This window comes from Anarhichas minor, unplaced genomic scaffold (genome assembly GCF_050575085.1).
Source record: "Anarhichas minor isolate MPS153535 unplaced genomic scaffold, ASM5057508v1 ptg000067l, whole genome shotgun sequence".
In the NCBI taxonomy this organism is placed as follows: domain Eukaryota; kingdom Metazoa; phylum Chordata; class Actinopteri; order Perciformes; family Anarhichadidae; genus Anarhichas; species Anarhichas minor.
Window position 1 is genome coordinate 1,964,545 of NW_027466513.1, and position 22,288 is coordinate 1,986,832.

Consider the following 22,288-nt stretch of genomic DNA (forward strand, 5'->3'; position numbering starts at 1 on the left):
CGTGACATCATATTTTTACACTTTGGAGGATCCTTAATACATATTTGGACACATTCTTAGGTTTAGCTACTTAGGCACAATATGGTTGCTTTATAAACTGAAAATCATAAGCCACATTTTGCCATGATAAAATAAATAAAATTAAGTCAATGGAACAAAGTGGAATTATTTCCCCACCAATTTAAGTGAACTCAAAACAACTGAATTAATACTTCAACAATTCATTTGTATAAACTAGATTAAAGGGAAGTCAATGAGTAAGCTAGAGTTATGACCTTACATTACCTTACAGTTCCAACATGAGCCTTTTCAAAGGAGCCCCTCCCTTTTTAATCACCTCCCTGATACAAGCTGTAGAACCCAGAGCGAGATCTGTGTCATCACACTTCACCCTATTGGTTTAGAGTGAGTTGGTAAGGAATGCTTTTCCTGGTTTAACTGCACCGTAGAATGGGAGTATGTTTGATTTGTATTTAAGGTATCCTTTTACTCACCAGCCAGCAGATACCTTCACCTCCTGCAAGAGTTTGTTTGCAAGAAAAATGAAGTGGAATATTTTCTCAGTTGTAAGGTATGTGTCTCATGTTTCAATTTGCTTTTATTATCTGGTGATGGAATTATTTCCAATTAATAAACAAATATTAAATATTGGTACATTTCATTACGACTGACAATAAAACATTAATTATTAATTAAAGGATCAGTTTCCCTTGTAAGGCCTGAGGATTATTCAGAGCGACCGGGGACATCGTTTCTGGACATACGGTGTTTTTCCTAATTTAACTTTTAAATTTGCTGTATCCATCAAAATTATTTTTTTCCCAGTTTTTTTTTTTTTAATTGGGAAAATTGGATAAGGAGATAATAAAAACTGTAGAATAGCCCTCCCACAACACATAGAAGGTATGTACAATAAAGTACGAGTTTTAAGGTAAATATTTTTGAGTAACATCAAAGACCAGAGTTTCTCACAAGACTTAACATTACTTTCACCATGTTCTTCAGCACTTGTTCTCTTTTTATTTTTTTGCTTTTGCATTGTTTTAGTGGCCTCAAGGCAAGGAGTGGCGCAATCTCCTGCTGTTTTTTGTTGCTTGTTGTCAGCGTGACTTTATTTTTGAGGTGAGTAAAATAGTCATCATTATTGCTCTTAAAGACCTATATGAGCACATATTCCAGCCTATTTGATTAATTTTCAAGAGTCACTAAAAAGGATTTCCTTCTAGTCTCATGCAGATCATCGTCCCTGCGGACTACCTGCCGGTGGCCAATGGAAAATTGCTGAGACAGAGCATCAATTTAAACAACACACTTAACTTTGGGTAAGAGATCTCTTTAGTTTTGTCTGCAAAGACTGAGAAATGAAGGAAATGTATCTGAAGGGCATTGCCACACACATAGCCCAACGGCTGTCATAGAGAGATTGATGCAAATGATAACTGCACAACAATAAGATCTGTGATTAATATTTACACATATAACATTTGAGATGACAAAACCAAAAATACTTTACAACGTCTTGATTTCTTCCTTCGTAAACGTGGGTAAACACGCTAAAAATAGGTGATAGACTCCTTTAATGTGCTATCTGTATTTTGGCAGTTCATGGTCCCAAAGAACAAAGAGCAGGCAATCCGGATGTTTGTGCACCTTGGAAAAGATCTGTTCAGCCAGGAGTTGTAAGGCCCCACCAACACAGGCCTGAAGTGGGATGTAAATCAGGCAGGGTAAAGGAGGCAAGCCCCCGCTGTGAATAAAACAGTTTGCATTCATCAAAAGGTTTACATACAGTGTTGCCAACTCCTCAGTAAGTAAAGTAGCTATTGGCTGTCCTAAAAGTCACCAATTTGCATAACTGTAAAAAGTGAGTAAAAAACACCCTAAATATGTTTAGAACAAATGAACTTTCTTCTGTTCATTCTTTTTTATTTTGCCATTGAAATAGGCCATCACTTTTTATGTACCCCATTGTTAATCCCCGTCATAACGGAGGCATTGTCAGTCCGTATACACAGGAGTTTCTCATTTTTAAAAGACATTTACATCCACATCCCACTATGCAAGCCAGGGCGGGATCAGCGGCGGCTTTGTGCATGTGTTACAGGTACCAGGATTGGTACCAAATAGCCAGATGATAAGTTTCTGTAAACAGGACACACAAATGACACAGAGCAATTTCACGTCTGTTCATCTCGCCTGCTCGTCAGAATGAGGAAACAGCATCGCGCCGTTGTAGTCTAACTCTACTGTCGTAACGCCTGCCCAAATCAAAGCAAAAAGCACCACCCTGCCCCCTGCTGGCCACAGGGTGGAATGCACACTCCATACACAGTGAAAGCACGTCAGTCCTTTATCAAATGATTATATTTCTACCATATACAATGCTCACTCTAAACTATATTGGCTTTACATAACCCAAAACACACCAATTCACATGTGAAAGCACATTGGTGGGTGTCACACACTCCCCGACAAAGTAAAAAAATGGCTCCTGACATTTCCAAAAATTCAAAAGTTCCAAACTAACATCAAAATACATATAACTCACAATTTCTCTCCACATCAGAAACTCCCTTTAAAATCCGTAAACAGGTGTAATGTATGGCATGTATGTTGGTGGCATGTACGCTGCAGGTTGGTATGTCAGTGGGAAATGGTATGGTGTACCCCATAATGGTAAGTAAGATGCACTGTATGCCCCGACTGTGTTAACTGTAGGGTTCGGTTGTAATGAAGGCTGGCCAAGTGTGTCATAGGTCAACATGTTCCTCGGCCTTCTTTCCCTAGCAGATCGCCTAATCTCTGTGTGTATGTTTGCTGGAGGTGGAGTCACTGGTCTCTCTTCGTGTCCATTTCCTGCTTCTGTTTGGACTGACCAAGGTAAGTGTGCATTTTCATGCGTTCTTTCTGTATGTCTTTCCTCGTCTCTTGCAGGTGCTGAAACTGGATCAGGTAAGTATTCATTCTCACCCAAGGTTTCATCTCTTACAGATCCTTGGGCTGATCCTCTCTGGATTGAACCAGGTCTTTCAGGCACTTGGACTGAACCTCTCTGTTGTGTTCTGCTCATTGGTATTCGTAGCCAATAGCCTCCAGTGCTCTGTTCATCCTCTGAATCGTCTGAGTTGTCACTCTTATCTGTCTGTTCCTCCAAATCACTGACTCTTGCCAGCCTTTTCCTCTGTCGTGTCTCAGGTGCTGACTTCTCCGGACAAAGAGGAGTTTCAACAGGTAGGTCGCTCACAGGTAACAACAGGTTGCGATGTAGAGTTCTCCTTTTCAGCTTATCTCCAGCCTCTGGATAGACAACGTACACAGGATTTTCAGATACCTGTTCCTTGACTATGTATATTGCCTTCTCCCAGTAGGATCTTAGCTTTCCGGGCCCTCCTCGCTCGTTGAGATTCCTTACCAGCACTCTGTCTCCGGGCTGCAGGACTGCTCCTTTCATCTTGTTGTCATAATAGGACTTGCCTCTAGCACTTGACTTCTTGCTGTTCTCATTTGCAATCTGATAAGCATCAGACATTCTCTTTGCCCACTTTTCTGCATATCCCTTGGGTGAGACTAAGTCTGTCTGACTCACGACCCTGATCGTGGTGCAGTTTCGATGGGTAACCAAACCTGGGTATGAAGTCATTATATATGCGCTCTGCCGCAGTCCGTCCGGATTTGTTCTTTGTAGCGTATGCTTGGGCAAATCGTGTGAAATGATCAACTACCACTAGAATGTATTGGTAGCCTCCTCTACTGGTCTCAAGATGCAAGTAGTCGACACATACCAGCTCTAGGGGGGAGCTAGTGGTTATACTACCCATGGGGGCACGCGTGTGGGTGACAGGTTTTTTTTGTTTTATACATGGGCACTTTCTTGTGACATAGTCCTCTATCTCTCTCTTCATGTAAGGCCAATAAAACCGTTCCCTAGCCAAGTGGATCACTCTCTCAGTTCCCACATGCCCCATCTCGTCGTGAAGATGTTTCAATGCCACATGCTTGTATTTTGCAGGCAGGACAAGCTGCTGTCTTTCATCAGTCCGTCTGTACAGGAGCCCATTTTCCAGGTGTAGTTTGTTCCACTCGTGTAAGAGTTTTCTGGTGAGTAGATTTGTTGCTTTCCGTGTCTCATCAGTAGGGACTGCGCTTGTCTCCTTGAGCCTCACGACCTCTCCGATGGTGGGGTCTTCTCCCTGTGCTCGAACAAGCTCATCGTGACTTATTGTTGGCAGGAGTGTACGCGGCTCTTGGCTTGTGTTAAGAGAAGCGATATGCAAGGCAGCGATCCAGGCAACATCCTTTCTCTGAGCTGCTTTGTTTCCCTCCCAGGTCGTACACACAACATCTTGGGATAGCTCCTCAGTGCAGGTTGTGATGTATTTCTCCATATCCAGCGGGATGCGAGACAATGTATCTGCATCTATGTTAACCTTCCCAGGCCGGTACTTCACATCAAATTGGAAATCACTGAGTTCTCCTACCCAACGATGTCCAACAGCATTTAGCTTTGCTGTGCTCATGATGTAGGTGAGGGGGTTGTTGTCTGTATAGATCGTGAAATGCGGGGCATAGTACAGGTAATCCCTGAACTTCTCGCACACTGCCCATTTCAAGGCAAGAAATTCCAGCTTCCCACTGTGTAGATTGTAATTTTTCTCAGCCGGTGTCAAAGTTCTCGATCCATAACCAATGGCCCTCAACTTCCCATCTTGCTGCTGGTAAAGGATAGCCCCGAGGCCCTGCTCTGATGCGTCAGTATGCAGTACGAACGGTAAGTTGAAGTCCGGGTATGCCAACACAGGTGGGCTTGTGAGCATGTCCACGAGTCGCTCTAGTGTTGCTTGATGTTCTTTCGACCATTCCACAGGGGCCCTAGAGGACAGTTGGGGTCCCTTGGATTTCCCTCTGTGTTTTGGAGTCCCTGTCATTCCATGTTTCACCTGCAGCAACTCGTAAAGAGGCTTTGCAATCCGTGAGAAATCCTGAATGTAGGATCGGTAGTAGCTTAGGAAACCAAGGACCCTTCTGATATCACCCACTGTCTGTGGTGTCTTGGTTTTGAGCAACAGCACCGCTTCCAGGTCTTTTGGGTCAATTTTCACTCCTTCCGCAGATATCAGTCGTCCCACGTAACGGACCTCACGCTGGAAGAGTTCACATTTCTCGGGCCTTAGTTTTACTCCATGACGCTGAAGGGCCTGTAGGACCTTGCGGACTCCCTCAACATGCTCTTCAAAAGACCTTGCATAACAGAGGACGTCATCGAGATATGGAATGCAGTACTCGTCCCTAAGGGAGCCAAGCATCTCCTCCATACTCCTCTGAAAGGCTGCAGGCGCATTAGAAAGGCCAAAGGGAATACGCACCGACTCGTAGAGGCCCCAGGGCGTGATAAAAGCCGTGAGATGTCTGGATTTCTGGTCGATAAAACCCTGATGGTAGGCTTTTCCCTGGTCCAAGATGCTGAACCAGGAATAACCACCAAGGGTGTCAGTCAAGTCTTGGATCCTGGGTAGTGGATGTCGATCAGCAACAGTCTTTTGGTTTAACAGAAGATAGTCTATGCAGAGGCGTAACGTTCCGTCTTTTTTTCGAACGCACACCATGGGGGCAGAGTAAGGAGACTTGGATTTCACTATCCATCCCTTTGCCAGAAGGTCCTGGACGTACTCCTTGACTTCCCTGAGTAGTGGCTTTGGCACAGAGGAGTATGCCCTCTGAACAGGAATATCATCTTTGAGATTGAGCGACATTTGCAGACTAGGAATACAGCCGATATCGTCACCATCTTGTGCGAAAGCTGCTGACTCCTCATATAACATTTTCTTTACTGCCTCTCGCTGTTCCTCTTCCAGGTGGCTGGTATTAACTGATGGGTGCCACAATGATGGGCTTTCACCAGTAGATGGAGCAGTGGCACTGTTGATTGTCACGTTCTGTTTTGAGTGGTCTTTTGAGTCCTGGTCAGGTGAGTAAGTTTCAACTACTTTAGCGATTGGTTGAATATTACCCAGAGCTGTCTTTCGTGGCAGGGTGATGTCATGTTTTGTATTGTTCCCTACTGGCACAGCCAAATATGGTCGCTTCTGGTTTTGGACTTCAAGCAAGCCTTCACCCACATCTAGCTGTTCTAATGATACGCTGTCTTCATCTGGTTCAAACAAGACAAGGCGGTCAGATGGATCCATGTTGGATGGAACTCTGCACTTTATCCAGGCGACCTGGCCAGCGGGAATGACAATGTCATGTTGGCCTACTCTCAGGCGTCCATGCTGTATGCTGGGCTTTGTGGTGGACATGCAGCTCACTATAGCCTCGGCTTTGTCGGTTGGGATTGAGATGGCCCCACTGAACTAGCCATAGCATCACTGGTGTTTTCAACTACTGGAACAGTTTGGTTTGTATTCACTGCAGTTGTATTGTCTGTGTCACTAAAGTGAGTTGACCTAGCTGAACTAGTTGGAGCATGAGTAGTGTCAGTGGGTTGGTCATTAGTGACTGTGTCATGAACATTGGCATCATCATTAACAGTTATGTCAAATACTACCCCGTCCTGACACTTAACAACATTATCAACAGTGTCCTTCAACATCAACAAATCCACCATACCTTTGTCCTCTAACTCAAGAAGACGCTGACTGTTCATGAAAGAGCTGATGTGTTCGAAGCAACCCTCGAGATCTCCCTCTTCTGGCACAGACTGGTCCTTGTCTGGCTCTGGACCCACCATTTTGGCAATTTGAAAGAGTTCATCCGCTGACAAAGTGAGTAGGCTCTTCCTAATGTCCCACACTAGGCTCTTCCTCTCACTGTCTGACATCATAGCTCTTTTCTTTACCCTCACGTGCGGTTCCACAGTCCAACAACTTCGTCTCTGCTTCAGTTCACCAGTCTACGCCCACATCCGTCTCTTTGCTCCCACAGCTTTTCATGGATTGCAGCATCAGCTCAGCTCTGGTCCCAAATTTCATCTTTCACTGGATCAGCTGCCAGCCTTCCGGTGGTGCCGATCCCGGACGAGCCCCCAAAAATCTGTTACAGGTACCAGGATTGGTACCAAATAGCCAGATGATAAGTTTCTGTAAACAGGACACACAAATGACACAGGGCAATTTCACGTCTGTTCATCTCGCCTGCTCGTCAGAATTGAGGATTTATTTACCAAAAAACACAAGGTGCAAAACATATGGTAAACACATTTTAACAGTCTTAGACAATATTACACGAAATGTTCACTGAGCCACAAACAATACTTTCGCGCCATTTTCGCTAACACGGCACAACGGACAATCAAGCTAGACACCCACACAAACACATATATATTCAGACATCCATCTCCTAGCTACCTAGCCGCTAACAATAGGCTTATCTAAACCGACTCATTCAGTATTCAATTCTTCCTCACCCACCTGTAAACAGGACACACAAATGACACAGGGCAATTTCACGTCTGTTCATCTCGCCTGCTCGTCAGAATGAGGAAACAGCATCGCGCCGTTGTAGTCTAACTCTACTGCCGTAACGCCTGCCCAAATCAAAGCAAAAAGCACCACCCTGCCCCCTGCTGGCCACAGGGTGGAATGCACACTCCATACACAGTGAAAGCACGTCAGTCCTTTATCAAATGATTATATTTCTACCATATACAATGCTCACTCTAAACTATATTGGCTTTACATAACCCAAAACACACCAATTCACATGTGAAAGCACATTGGTGGGTGTCACACATGCGCGATTCATTTGCAGTCTGGACGCGGAGAGTGTGCGTCTCCTCTCTGCTCTGACTGCAGCTGGGACTGCTCCGTGAGGTTACTGTGAGACTGATCGCCTGTGAGTGGTTTGGGACGGCGGAGGGGCTCACGGCAGCACCCGCTGCTCGTTGAGGACAGTGACTGCAGAACGACACGTGCTTTCACGTCAGAATCTCCAAAACACCAGAAAAGTCGCTAGATTTGTCGCTAGTAGCTTTTGACAAAAAAAAAAGTCGCCAAGAGGATCTGGAAAGTCGCCAGATTTAGCTAGAAAGTCGCAAAGTTGGCAACACTGGTTTAAGTGAGGACCGTATGTTTTCGTGAATTTACACACTACCATTCATTTATGCTGTTCCGCCTCCCCTCGTTTTCCCTGATAGATCCATAAAGGCGCTCTGCTCTGAGAAGTGGGACGCCCAGCAGCTGTAGTGTACTATCCGGACTGGCTTTCAAGCCAGGTTACAGTGAAGTATGGGGCAGAAGATCGGGAGAAGTCTGCTTGCTTTGTGAGAAGCAGCAGTTTTAAATCTCCTCCCCATATGGCTGTTTAACATATATCTTTGTTTTCATTTTCTATTTCAGGGCAAGACCACAGGTTCAAACAATCACATCCTGGAAAGCTCCTATCATCTGGGAAGGGATATTTGACCCCAATCTTTTCGACCAAAAACACATCCAAAGCCAGTCATCTGTGGCCCTCACCGTGTTTGCTGTGGGAAGGTATGTTTCTCCTGTGATCGTGAAAATACCAGCACTTCTACACTAGCATTTGAGTCCGAATCTCGTAGCACTTGGTACGAGATTCGTAGCACTCCACTTATTACAAACCTGAGTGGAGATAAAGAAACCCTGAATCCACATGAACAAGATACAGCTAGGTCAGTTGGGACTGAATAACAAACTGTAAAGGAAGGAAGAAAACAGTGTGAGAAGACACTGTATTGTGTGGCATTAAGCCTTACTAAACATGGATGGTAGTAGAGGTGCGATGCATGATAATTTTTTTTAAACGTTTTACTTCACATTCAATACGTCATACCACTTTTTTCCCTTTTTTTCCACAACATTGTTGTCTGACAATAGTGCATTTCAATACGAAACCATCATGGAAATGTAACACACGTGACAGCAAACCTGCAGAAATAGAGGGATGGAGGACAACTGAGGTTGAGTTCAAGCTCAAAGTAATGACCGTAGTGTTGAAATAAAAGATCAGCAAACGTGAGCACATATAACAGTTGTCTCAAAAAATGTATGTTATCTTACAAAAAAAAAATGTGTGCGTTTTCCTACTACAGCTAGCAACACATGTTACATGCATACAGTCTTCAAAATAAATGTCCGTCTTCACGGGAAACAACGTAGTTAGGTATAGGTAGAACAACTACTGAGTTAGGTTTAGGAAAATATCGTCGTTCGGGTTAAAGTAACTAAGGAAGTGCCATTACTGAAGTACGCAAGCTACGTGACAAATAAATTCGGACACCCGAGAATTACGGCGCATCATTTACGAATTATGTACGAAGTCCGAATGGTGGATGAGAACAGCCTGAATATTGACATAAAAAACATAACCGTGTATTCTGGTAATTTTTTGTCATGTTTTTCTAATCATAATAATTGTTTATCTCTCCGTCTCTACCTAAGGTACCTAGATGCCTACCTCGGAACTTTCATTACCTCTGCAGAAAAACATTTTATGTTGGGATTACAGGTGACATATTACGTGTTCACGGATCAAGCAGATAAGGTGCCGGTCATCGAGCTTGGTCCTCGGCGAAGCCTGAAGGTTATCCAGGTGGAAAAGCACACCAGGTGGCAGGACATCTCTATGATGCGCATGAAAACTATATCAGAGGCCATAGAATCAGAGATTCGTCCCCACTGCAATTATGTCTTCTGCTTTGATGTGGATCAGGAGTTTAAGGGAAGATTTGGCTCAGAGGCTCTGGGGGATTCTGTGGCTTTACTACACGCGTGGTATTACAAACTTCCAAAGGATAAGTTCACCTATGACAGAAACCCCAAATCCAAAGCATATATGGAAACCGGAGATTACTACTACCATGCTGCTATCTTTGGAGGCTTGTGTGAAAATGTGAAGGATTTGGCAGATTACTGCTTTCTGAGTATCATGGAGGACAAACTAAACAATGTGGAGGCTTTGTGGCATGATGAGAGTCATCTAAACAAGTACTTTTGGCTTCACAAACCAAGCAGGCTGGTCTCACCCGAGTACTGCTGGGACCCGGTTATCATTGAGAAAAGGGACATAAACGTCACCCGCCTAATATGGGCTCCAAAACATTATGACACACTTCGTACTCGGTAGAGTGGCGAGAAGAAACAACTTTCCTGAAAATCCAACTCATGTAAATATGAATGGTTGTTTTTGTGTATAAGAATGTGTAACAAGGATTATGCTGACAAAAGACATGTCAAAAAAGATGTCTTCAGTAAATGTTTTTAAACAAAATAATTTAAAAAGACGACAGAAGAGGGTATGGCTATCTTGTGAGTGACATTGCTACCACGGCGTTGTCTGGTCTGGGAGTTGTCCATGTTTTGACTTTAACCCTTTCACAGTACGTTTTTAGTTCATGAAAGGTAATTGTGTAAATTGGTTTGCCCGAAAATATCTTATTCAGCGTTCAGTTGTACTTCACTCCACCCTCTCATGTCACTTCTGGTACCAAAAAAACAAATTGGTGAAAACAAAAAACTAAGATAGCAAACTCGAGGCTTCGAACCGTAGTCCAAAAACCAATGAAAAAAGTCATGTCCCTCCATCAACTTCCTATATACAGTACATAGGGATATAGACTGCTCATTCTAAGTGGTAAAGGCCATTGAATATGTTGGGAAAAAAATCTAAATGACTAATTAGTATGCATTTAAATGATTAAGGAATGTTATACATTTAACATAAGAATAAGAATGATAATAAACTTGTGAGCATCAATATTTACGCAGGGCTGATTTACGACCATGATTTATGAGAAAGTGACCTTTGTACTAGAATGAATTGTTAAAGTGTCCAGATACGTAGACGCCTGTGTGAAACGCAAAATGTGTGTGTGTTACCCTGTGCCAGCCCACTGCATGTTGTTTACTTAGTATAAATACCAGAGACTCGGAGACAGATCTTCGAGCGGTCTTGATGTGCATTCTGTATGTGAATCAACTCTGTCTCCTTCTTTGCAAAGAATGAATGTCCTGTGATTAATGATTTTTACACCAGTCTCGAGTGAATTTTTCTAACAGAATCAGAGTGGTATGCCATTCATATCAGTGATATGTATATATATATATATATATATTATCCTCATGAGTTCAGTTAAGCCGGTCATTAAAGATTTTATGACTTTGTTTTCTTCTAAACATGCAGTACATTGTGAGTTTTGTGATGTAATACAAATGTCCCTTTATTATTTGTCTTGAGAACATGTATTAAACTGCATAAAATATGTATTGAATGTCTATTGTAATTATTTTATTTGTTGGGAATTAAATACAAAAGTATTGGATTGTATTACCCTTTGTAAATAAATGGTAATATTCTGGTATATTCCGTAAAATCACCGTAAAACACAGTTATCCTACTATCACATAATGTAATCCAGTATACGGTAAGATACCGTAAAAGTAAATTACGGTTGCTTGACCGTAAAAAAATGTAAATTACTGGTGTCCCTGCTGCCAGTAAGTTACCATTATTTTACAGTGAAATTGTTTAGAGTGCACACAGTCTAGGTTTTAAATGTAAGTATTTAAAAACAAACCTGTCATGATCGTATATGGGACGGCAGGAAATTCCATTACATAACTTATTTTCTTAAAAGCATTATGATAATATTGCCTGTATTAGTGGGTGTTTGCAATGCATCTTAGAGATAGCCATTGTTTCAAAGTGGAGGCTAGTGGTCGTAAAAAGGATAAGGATGTTTATTGTCATTGTAAAAACATACAACGAAATTGAGTTGGCGACTCATCAGTCAGTACAGCACCTCCAAATCTGAGGCCATGGTGCTCTGCCGGAAACCGGTGGATTGCTCCCTCCAGGTGGGGACGGAGTGCCTACCTCAAGCGAAGGAGTTCAAGTATCTCGGGGTCTTGTTCACGAGTGAGGGTAAGATGGAGCGGGAGATCGACAGGCGGATCGGTGCGGCTGCAGCAGTAAAGCAGGCGCTGCAGCGGACCGTCTTGGTGAAGAGGGAGCTGAGCCGGAAGGCTAAGCTCTCAATTTACTGGTCGGTCTATGTTCCTACCCTCACCTATGGTCACGAACTCTGGGTCGTGACCGAAAGGACAAGGTCGCGGCTACAAGTGTCCAAAATGAGTTTCCTCCGTAGGGTGGCCGGGCTCAGCCTTAGAGATAGGGTAAGGAGCTCGGTCATCAGGAGGGAGCTTGGAGTCGAGCCGCTACTCCTTCGCGTCGAAAGGAGTCAGCTGAGGTGGTTCGGGCATCTAATTAGGATGCCTCCTGGACGCCTCCCACTGGAGGTTTTCCAGGCACGTCCAACTGGGAAGAGACCCCGGGGAAGACCCAGAACACGCTGGAGGGATTATATCTCCCAGCTGGCCTGGGAACACCTCAGGATCCCCCAGAATGAGCTGAAACATGTTGCCGGGGAGAGGGAAGTCTGGGTCAGCCTGCTGCCACTGCGACCCGACCCCGGATAAGCGGAGGAAAATGGATGGATGGATGGATCAGTCAGTACAGCAGCAACAGGTAACTTTACCACACAGCAGCCACCTGTGTCATTCAGCTGACCTCAAATCAGCTTGGACCTGTCTGACTGAAGGCAATGATGCATTATTCATAGATTGACACCATCTGGAACATCCGCCCACCCTGCCATCGTACCACCCACCCTGTCAAAGACATACAAGCAAGAAAAGGGCAGACAAGAAGCAGACCAGTGCAGGAAGTGCAGTTGCACTGGGGCCGCTGGGATGGGGGGAGACCCATAGAGACAGCAGGCCCTGGTCGGAGAATGGGCCCTTGCAGGTAAATCAGATAATCACCTCGGAAATATCCTTGTTTTAAAAAAACAACAACCTTTCGTTACATTGAAGCGCTACCATTTGCTATAAACCTTTGAAAAAGAAAACATATCTTTATCATGTTTTTTTGGGGGGGGGGGGGCTTTGTTTTGGTAAAATTGTCAGTCACAATCTAAAACAAAATAATATACTTATTACAAACCTTTATTAAGCAAAGCTTATTAAAAATATTATAAAACTATTGTCACGGGACATAATGAGGACTCAAGAGCAGACAGTCAGGTGAAGTGAAAAAAGGTTTAATCAAAAAACCAAAAACCAAACAGGGAATCCAAGGACAAGACGGAACAGGCAGACTGGAAACAGGACGAGCAACACGGCCGGGTAGGTAGGGAAAAAAAACAATGACCTGGCAGTGAGTGAGTGAGAGACAGGGGTTTAAGAAGTGACTAGTACAGGTGCGGAGAGTTGTGCTGACGAGGGAGTGCTTGACGACAGGTGAAGGGAGTTGGACTGGTGCTGAGGGAGTGACTGAGTTGAAGAGTGAGGAGCTACAGAAAAACACACACACACAACACATAAAGCACAGCCTGATTGTGACAACTATAAATACATTTAAAAAAACTTTTCAATGAAATGAATAACTAGTTACTCCTGTGCTCTGGGGTCCGTTGTAACTACGTTCCACCACTGACTTACTTTAATTAGTGCCCAAACTACAGATGACTTCTTTCTTTTGTGGAGAATTTCAGTATTAAACGCATTATTAGTAGGATTTAATAACACCCCTAGTGGTGAGTAGAAGTGTCACAATAATAAATATGTCAGTCACAATATGTTTCCATATGGAATGTATTATAGGTTTACAATATTCTTACTTATAGAGGATATTATATGTTGCAGTATATTAACTCATTGAATGTATTAAATCATAGAAGTATCTGTGCCATTCATATCAGTGATATATATATAAATATATATATAAATATATATATATATATATATATATATATATATATATATATATATATAAATATATATATATATATATATTTTATCCTCATGAGTTCAGTTAAGCCGGTCATTAAAGATGTTATGACTTTATTTGTTTTCTTCTAAACATGCAGTACATTGTGAGTTTTGTGATGTAATACAAATGTCCCTAAATTACGGTTGCCTGACCGTAAAAAACAGTAAATTACTGGCGTCCGTGCTGCCAGTAAGTTACTGTTATTTTACAGTGAAATATCAAGTATCTGATAGAGAGGTTTCTGAGAAAATGTGAGGTTGTGAGAGGATTACATGCAACGCATTCATAAATGAAAACACAGGTCACCACCTCCTCAAACGCTGAAGAAAGAAAGAAGTCATCTGTAGTTTGAATAAAATGAAAATAATAAGTCTGTATTTGTTCAGAATTGTTTGCATTTCTCTCCTTCCTGTACTCCTTAGGTACACCCAAACGACAAACAATGATCTCTTCATGTTTAGGTATTGTGGGTTCTGTCAGACCATATCAATGCCCGAGGTTGTTTGAGTTGGCTTTAGCCTCAGACCAAACCTGTTGAACCAGAATCAGTGTTTGGGTAGAGTACGACATCTGAACTGCTGGCACAACCTGCCTGGAAAATGTTTCTCGCGACGCTTCTCAATGTGATCGGTCCCCTAAGGAGACAGGGCTGCACATCAAAATACAACTATTAAAGTAATGGAGGCAAAGTCTGTAACAGGCAGATTCATGTGTTGCCTATAATGTGGTTCCTCTCCCACTGAGTGTAATCCTGGGTTTTGCAGAAACTTTAATATTGAAGTTGCATTTGTTGCCCACACATGTCTGTGTGAAGGATTTTGTCCTTTCAGTTTAATAACATCACAAAAGCAGGATGGATTTGTTCGTTTCACAACTGAGAAATGTGCTGCTTGTAGTTTCTGCGTTCAGTTCAGTGTGATTTTGTGTAAATGGCTGAATGTGTCAGAGTGTTTTCTTTCTTGTTTTTTTTTGAAGACTTACAAATCTAATAGTTAATTCTAGAATCTGGCTTTTCTTGTGAGGCAATGCAGCGTTTTGCGAAAGGCGTCCTGTTCACAATGCGGTCAGCCGTGATCAGTAAACGCATTATGGCTCTCCTCGTGATCTCTTTTGTGTTTGATGGAGGTTTTTCTGCACCCCTACAGGGCAGGTAGGTCTGCTTTACTTCTGTTACAAACATGAAATTGAACCCAGATAGGGCGAGCAGGACTTTTCAATAATGACTCGCTCACTGTAAATCCTCCCGCTTATTACACAGCTTATTACTAAAGAGATCAATTCATTTTAGACAATACGTTGATTTAAATGTATTTTTATCAAATTCAAAAGGATTTTATTACTTCTGCTAAAAAAACAAAAATCAAAACAAATCTAATGTTATGTAGATCAGAACTGCATCCATAGCAACGGTTGGTTTTCATCGCAGAGGTCTGCTATAAAGAAATGCCGCACTCGACCAATCATAATCGAGTATTCAACAAAGCCGTGTAATCATGTTATTTTCTCGAACTTAATGTGTTAAAGGGACAGTTCACCTGGTTGGTAAAGATAATCCACAGAAAAATTCATTTTTCGACATGAGACTGCTCACAAGGTCTGTGGTTTATCTTGAACAACCGGGTCCCTTTTTTCTGGAGAGACATCGCTGTTGAGTTTTTCAAATGTATTGTTTTGGCGCTTTGAGCACCTCAAGCTGAGTGCCATATTGTCCCATTATATTGGAGTGATGGCAGACATCTGTACGGCCGATATCTCCAAAACTAGGCAACTCACACCAAAACCATCTAGATTGATAAACAGCACTAAGAGGCTAAATGTTTTATTTAAATGTATTACCTTTTACCTGCCGTTCCTCTGTCAGATTACTGTTCGTAGATTATCATGTGAACACATTAGTTCAGGTTTCTGATATCAGCGATGCCGTTACTGTCACTGTTTTCATCTGGTGTTTTGTCTTCTTCTAGCAGAGCTGATGAAGCAGAGTTAGAGCTGCTCTTTGACCCCGACCTCAAACAGCATGGCAGCGTTATTGATGGTAAGGAAGCCATATATAAGTTCATGGAGGATACTTAATATTAATCAAATAAACAAGGTACCACATGCTTTGTAGACAAACACTGATAAAACACACAAAATGGTTTAAAACACAACACCTGATTGTGTTAATGTGTTGCTGCAGATTATGGTGAGAGGCCCCTCCCTCCTCCTCTGCCACCCGACTCTGAATATCCTTATCAGCCAAACCTGGAGGAGGAATACTACTGACAGACAGACAGAAGATCCTGATGCAAACAAATGAAGCTGATCTTCTCGTCCAGGAAACCCGGCTGTATGTCACAAATAAAAAGAGGAAGACAAGTCGCATGGATTGCCAAAATTGGCGTTTTTTTTTTAAACAACTTATAATTAATCAGAATTCACGGTAAATTTGTCCTATAAGTCTGACTGTGAATTAGATCTACATAAGTGTATGTGCACCTGGCATGACCTCACAAATGCAGTGATATAAATGTAACTACTTACACTTACGTATGTTGGAGCAATTGTCTATCATAGGATAAGAGAATAAAACGTTCATAATACATCACACATCTGATCTGACGAAAGTATAACCAGTTCGGATATTATCTGCTTAAATCATCATTTCCCTTTATGCCTCTTGGCATGTAGGGCAGCAACAAAAGTCTTCCACTCCTGTCTGTCCTGGGCGAGTCGCTGGATGGTGCCCCATGAGTGGTTTAGGCTCTGCAGCTCCTTCTCCACAGTTCTTCTCCATGTGTTTCTTGGTCGGCCTCTTTTTCTTTTCCCTTCTGGTGTCCAATGTAAGGCTGTTCTTGTAATATCAGCAGGATCTTTTCTCAACACATGTCCTATCCATCCATTGCTTAAATATCACTGTTATATTCTTGTATTAATATCTTTCTGTTGAATAAATGTGTTTTTTAGTTTTTTAAATGGTTTTCAGCTGTTGTTTTTTCCATTATTCCTGTATTTTCATTTCCCTTTTTTCTGGAAAGTGTCTTTGTGCTTCTCTCCCCTATTATCATGTGCTTTGTGTGCTCTGAGCACCACCGTGTGGCGTCTTCCCAAGTGCTAAGTGTTTAGAGAGTTTGTGAAGACAGAACGTTCCATCCACTACTTAGCACAGCCTTTATAGAGCATCTGATCAAGTCATTCATGACGAGACACTACCAATACATTTTGAGAGTTTGGGCTATTTTGCTTCCATGACATGTCTTCTTTCAGACTAGTGGAAAGAAATAATTCAAAATACACATGTAGGTGTTCATCTTACTATTTTGTTTAAAGGTTACCATTAGATAAGCACATTCAAACATATCATTTCAGAAAACAAATACAAAATACTTGAAATTGAAAGTTTCTTGGTGATATCTAAGATTTTTAAATCCTATTTACCTGTAGTGTCTTACAAAATGTATGGGATTTTACAATAGATGTTATTAAAATAAGACTTTCAGGGCTCAATAATTGACAAAGAATGAAGAAAAAACCCCTCATGTAATACATTTTTTCTTGAGATTTCAAGTGAGATTGTGTTTTTTCCAGGCTATTTTGGTGGGGCACATATAGAAAGAGATGTGCCCCACCAAAGAGATGGGACAGACAAGCTATGGATCAGTGACGCTGCAAGTTGCTGCTGAATATATAAGATCCACAGCAGAAACTCAAACCCTGCATTCATAACATAACGTTTTTAACGACTAACTGAACACCCCCCTGAAAGTCTTGTCTTTGCTGACATCCAGTGGTTTAACGTTTCACCTTGCTGCAGTGAACATCCTGTGACATCATAAGATAAACTGGAAACGTTCAACCAGAGAGGGCAGCAAAACACAGCTTTTAAACTTGGTGTCAAGTTTTTATTTAACGCGGCTGTGAAGTCTCTGATTTCAGTGGCTGTGGAATATGACCTTTCTTTTTTGCACTGAAAAACACCTGCAATACACACACACACACACACACACACACAGTATACAACACATGCATTGGAGGAAGGTCTTGTGTGAAGGTGGTTGTGCATCAGAGGTAGACTTGACACTAGCATCCTCATGTGGTACATGACTGAAGTGCACTTTATTTTATAATGAATTTTCTTATTATTTGACGTTCACCCCTTGCTCTTCAAACTGGGCAGCAGTGCTGCACTGTGTTATTATGTAGATCAAGTATGACTAGTCTTCATTTTTAAGTTGTAAAAAACACTAAAACACACACAAACACAACCAAGGTGATGGGCTGGGATTACAGAGAAGAGAAGGACAAAATGCAAACAACTCTAAAATGCAGAACCCTAACTTCAAAGTAAATGTGTTCTAGTAAAGGTACAAGCTTAATTGTTTTATTGTTAATAAAGATTTCATTATGATACCTTTACATCCACTCAGATTTATTATTTTCAGTATATTCAAGCTACAGATGGCCTCTTACTTTCTTCAGCTTTGGAGGAGGTGGTGTCCTGTTTTCATTTGTGAAGCGCTGCCTCGGACTGGAATGTGTTGCATGTAATCCTCTCACAACCTCTCACAACATTTTCTCAATCTTTTGAAGATTGTTGGTGTATATTATCTTTCAGCCTGTAAACTATAGGGCACTAATTAAGGCAAGGCAGTGCGGAAAGTGGTTAAGACGATTGAAATAAAAAAAAATAAAAATAATATTCTATGTAGAATAAGCATAACATTTAGTTATAGATTGCGGCTGACTATTTGATAATATGATAAAGATTTGTTTACTTTTTCAAAGGTTTATATAGCAAATGGTAGCGCTTCAATATAATGAAAGTTTTCTTTTGAACACAGGCATATTTCCGAGGTGGCAATCAGATTTACTTGCAAGGGCCCATTCTTTACCCAACACATTGTTGAGGGCCTGCTCTCTCTTTTGGTCCCCCCATCCCAGGGGCCCCAGTGCAACCGCACTTCCTGCACTGTGAATATTTACGCCCCTGGGGTAATAACTGTTCTGCTTGATGCTGGTAAATAGTGTAGAAAGATCGTAGAAAAGTATAAAAGTATAACGATTATAACCTGTAACCCTTTTGATTTCAAAGTATAACCAGCACAACATATAGCATGTTTAGACCTTTTATAACCATCATAATATAACTTGTTTTATTTTATGACAGATGTGATTCAACATATAAACAGTTTAGAGTTAGACACTTTGTGTAACATAGTCACTTGAGCCTTATACAGTGCTTCTGGTTCGAACAGGATCAAACCAGTTACAACCAGTACATTCTGTGTCAGCTCTAGAGAGAGGAGGACTCATGTGTGAGTGGCACATGAAATGAAGGAGGTGCCAGCCTTAGATCAGCATAAAAAGAAGCAGAAAACTGTGAGATTTGGGCTTCTCCCCCACCCAGAGAATGGGATAGACTTCTTACCCACTCTAAAGGGAACGGAAGACCCTTTAAGGGTCTTACCCCCTCAGAGATGGCTAAAATAAGACCCTTTTAGTTACCCAAAATAAGACCCTTTTTCTGTCTTACTCACTTAGAGGACAGAAGACCCTTTTGCTATCAGAGGACAGCATAAAAAGGAAAGATAGACCCTCCATAAAAGTAGGAATGTCAGAGAGCTGACTGAGAGCCTGCACTGACAGGAGGAGAGCAGAACAGCAGAGAGAAGAAAAAAGGGGGGGCTTCTCCCCCAACTAGTGGACCTCATAGCAAAATCAGTGAAAGCTGATAAAGAAGAGAGCTTATTAAAATAGGAGTGTTAAAATTAGTTCTTGTAGCCACTGTAACTGTTTCATTGAATTGAAATTGTTGTTTGTGAATCTTGTGTGAAAAACTTCAATAAAAACACAGCCTTACATTTTGTAAGTGTCTGAAGCAAAACAAAGTACTCTGGTCCTTTAGAACAATGTAACCCTCTTCCCCTGTCCGTTAACGGTGCGATAAGATGTGACGACTGAAACATGCAGAGGAGCTTCAGGTAAGTTCCCTGGGTGAAGACTTTGCAGTGTTAGTCATAAAATGGTGAGAATGTTCACAATAGGCAATAGTAAAGTATAGACGATGTACATAACTATTACATACAGGGTGTTAGGGTTACATCCCATTGAGAGCGCCTAGGGCATTAGCCGTAAAAGACTTTCAAGAAGACAATTAATTCCGAAATCCTAACTATTTAGCTACGGGGTGAGATAAAAGGCCGAAGGTATTGTTCCAACACCTCAAGGAGGAACGCATATCCTCGCAGGTGGGACAGCCGACGGAGTAACCACCGTGTTAGGTGCGAAAGACTTCCCCGCCTAGAAACGGGGCAGGAGCCGCTCACGCTACAATAGACATTGATATAAACTATATTTAATTACGATGGACTTTTTCATTTTCCCCCTCATTCAACAGCAGAGCAACAGCAAGAGCTCGATGTCTACATTGGATACATTTTCCCCCCGTTATTTACATTTGATCGGCTGGTTGCGCACGAACCCCACAGCTATTTTGCCTGTTGCAATGTTTTCTCAGTGTGATCGGAGCCTAAAGAAGTACCTTTGTTGCCTAAAGCTGGCAAAGTAGTTTGTAGCATTTTTTGTTTCGTTTCCATTTACAACGTTAACCAGGCGTATCAAACAGCTTAGGTCAATTGATGACTGTTACGCCTACTGACTTAACTCTGCCCTCTTAGAAGAGAGCTGTTTCTCTGTGTTTCAGGTATGAACCCTGCCTTCGCCCAAAATCCACACACTCGTTTCAGTCCCAGATGAAACAACTTAAACTTTGTTCCAAATCTGAGTCTTTAATGAGACAGGAGCCAAAATGGACAATGTCAGACATGTCGGGCTGCTGCAATGGACAGAATGAGAAAAATAATGTGTTGGTTTTTTTCGGTCAAGCCAGCTTCCAATTTAAAAAAACACAGTCAAGACAACCCCCACGTTGTTTTGAAGAAATAATGAATTCAACCAAATATTGTATTGTACTGTATTTCAGCTAAAAAAATGGACTTCCAATGGTGTGAATACTTGGTAAAAACGTATCAATAAAGAATACATTTCCAATGAGCCATTTGATTTCAAAATGATACATTGTGTACATCCTCTCAAATTTCGAAACTTCAAGATGCCATTAGGTGAGTAATTTTACTTGGCATCGATAGCATTTAAAATCTCATATGAGCTATCTTCCCTCTAAATTCAGGTTAGAATTACGAAGAAACAGCCAATCGTCAAAGATTAATTTCACTTCAAAATGAGAGCAGACAACCCCGGAGTGTCAGAGAATATCAGGAGATTCTGATCTAGAATTTCCTAATTAAAGCCCTTTCTGATTAACTGGCTTATTGAACATTGCTCTAATTTTTGGAACATTGCTCTTATTTTGAAGTCACTTCTTACACTCTCTAACCGTAATGCCTAGTATATAAACATACCGTGAAACAACGTGGGGGTTGTCTTGACCTTGTTTTTGAAAATTGAGGCTGACTTGACCGCAGTTAACAACAATACTTCAACAATTCATTTTTATGAGTTAGATTAAAGGGATGAGTCAATGAGGAAGCTAGAGTTATGACCTTACATTACCTTACAGTTCCAACCTGAGCCTTTTCAAAGGAGCCCCTCCCTTTTTAATCACCTCCCTGATACAAGCTGTAGAACCCAGAGGGAGATCTGTGCCATCACACTTCACCCTATTGGTTTAGAGTGACAGTTGGTAAGGAATGCTTTTCCTGGTTTAACTGCACCGTAGAATGGGAGTATGTTTGATTTGTATTTAAGGTATCCTTTTACTCACCAGCCAGCAGATACCTTCACCTCCTGCAAGAGTTTGTTTGCAAGAAAAATGAAGCGGAAGATTTTCTCAGTTGTAAGGTATGTGTCTCATGTTTCAATTTGCTTTTATTATCTGGTGATGGAATTATTTCCAATTAATAAACAAATATTAAATATTGGTACATTTCATTACAACGACTGACAATAAAACATTAATTATTAATTAAAGGATCAGTTTCCCTTGTAAGGCCTGAGGATTATTCAGAGCGACCGGGGACATCGTTTCTGGAGATAGTGTTTTTCCTAATTTAACTTTTAAATTTGCTGTATCCATCAAAATTATTTTTTCCCCAGTTTTTTTTTTTTTTAATTGGGAAAATTGGATAAGGAGATAATAAAAACTGTAGAATAGCCCTCCCACAACACTTAGAAGGTATGTACAATAAAGTACGAGTTTTAAGGTAAATATTTTTTAGTAACATCAAAGACCAGAGTTTCTCACAAGACTTAACATTACTTTCACCATGTTCTTCAGCACTTGTTCTCTTTTTATTTTTTTGCTTTTGCATTGTTTTAGTGGCCTCAAGGCAAGGAGTGGCGCAATCTCCTGCTGTTTTATGTTGCTTGCTGTCAGCGTGACTTTATTTTTGAGGTGAGTAAAATAGTCATCATTATTGCTCTTAAAGACCTATATGAGCACATATTCCAGCCTATTTGATTAATTTTCAAGAGTCACTAAAAAGGATTTCCTTCTAGTCTC

The 22,288-nt window shown here is 41.4% G+C and overlaps 1 protein-coding gene across 1 annotated transcript; it reads left to right on the forward strand.

The window, feature by feature from the left end:
* Positions 1 to 467: 467 nt before the first annotated feature.
* On the forward strand, positions 468 to 10,083 carry LOC142934266 (N-acetyllactosaminide alpha-1,3-galactosyltransferase-like). The gene is made up of 3 exons (XM_076078777.1): positions 468 to 1,322; positions 8,334 to 8,471; positions 9,399 to 10,083. Exons 1-3 carry the CDS (start codon positions 1,231 to 1,233, stop codon positions 10,081 to 10,083), a joined length of 915 nt encoding a protein of 304 aa, XP_075934892.1. The 5' UTR covers positions 468 to 1,230.
* The last annotated feature ends 12,205 nt before the right edge of the window (positions 10,084 to 22,288 follow it).

Excerpts from the sequence above, each read along its gene's own strand:
- LOC142934266 (XM_076078777.1), top strand. The coding sequence starts at position 1,231 with ATGCAGATCATCGTCCCTGCGGACTACCTGCCGGTGGCCAATGGAAAA. Across the intron at positions 1,323-8,333 it reads AACAACACACTTAACTTTGG|GGCAAGACCACAGGTTCAAA; the intron begins GTAAGAGATCTC and ends TTTCTATTTCAG. Across the intron at positions 8,472-9,398 it reads ACCGTGTTTGCTGTGGGAAG|GTACCTAGATGCCTACCTCG; the intron begins GTATGTTTCTCC and ends TCTCTACCTAAG.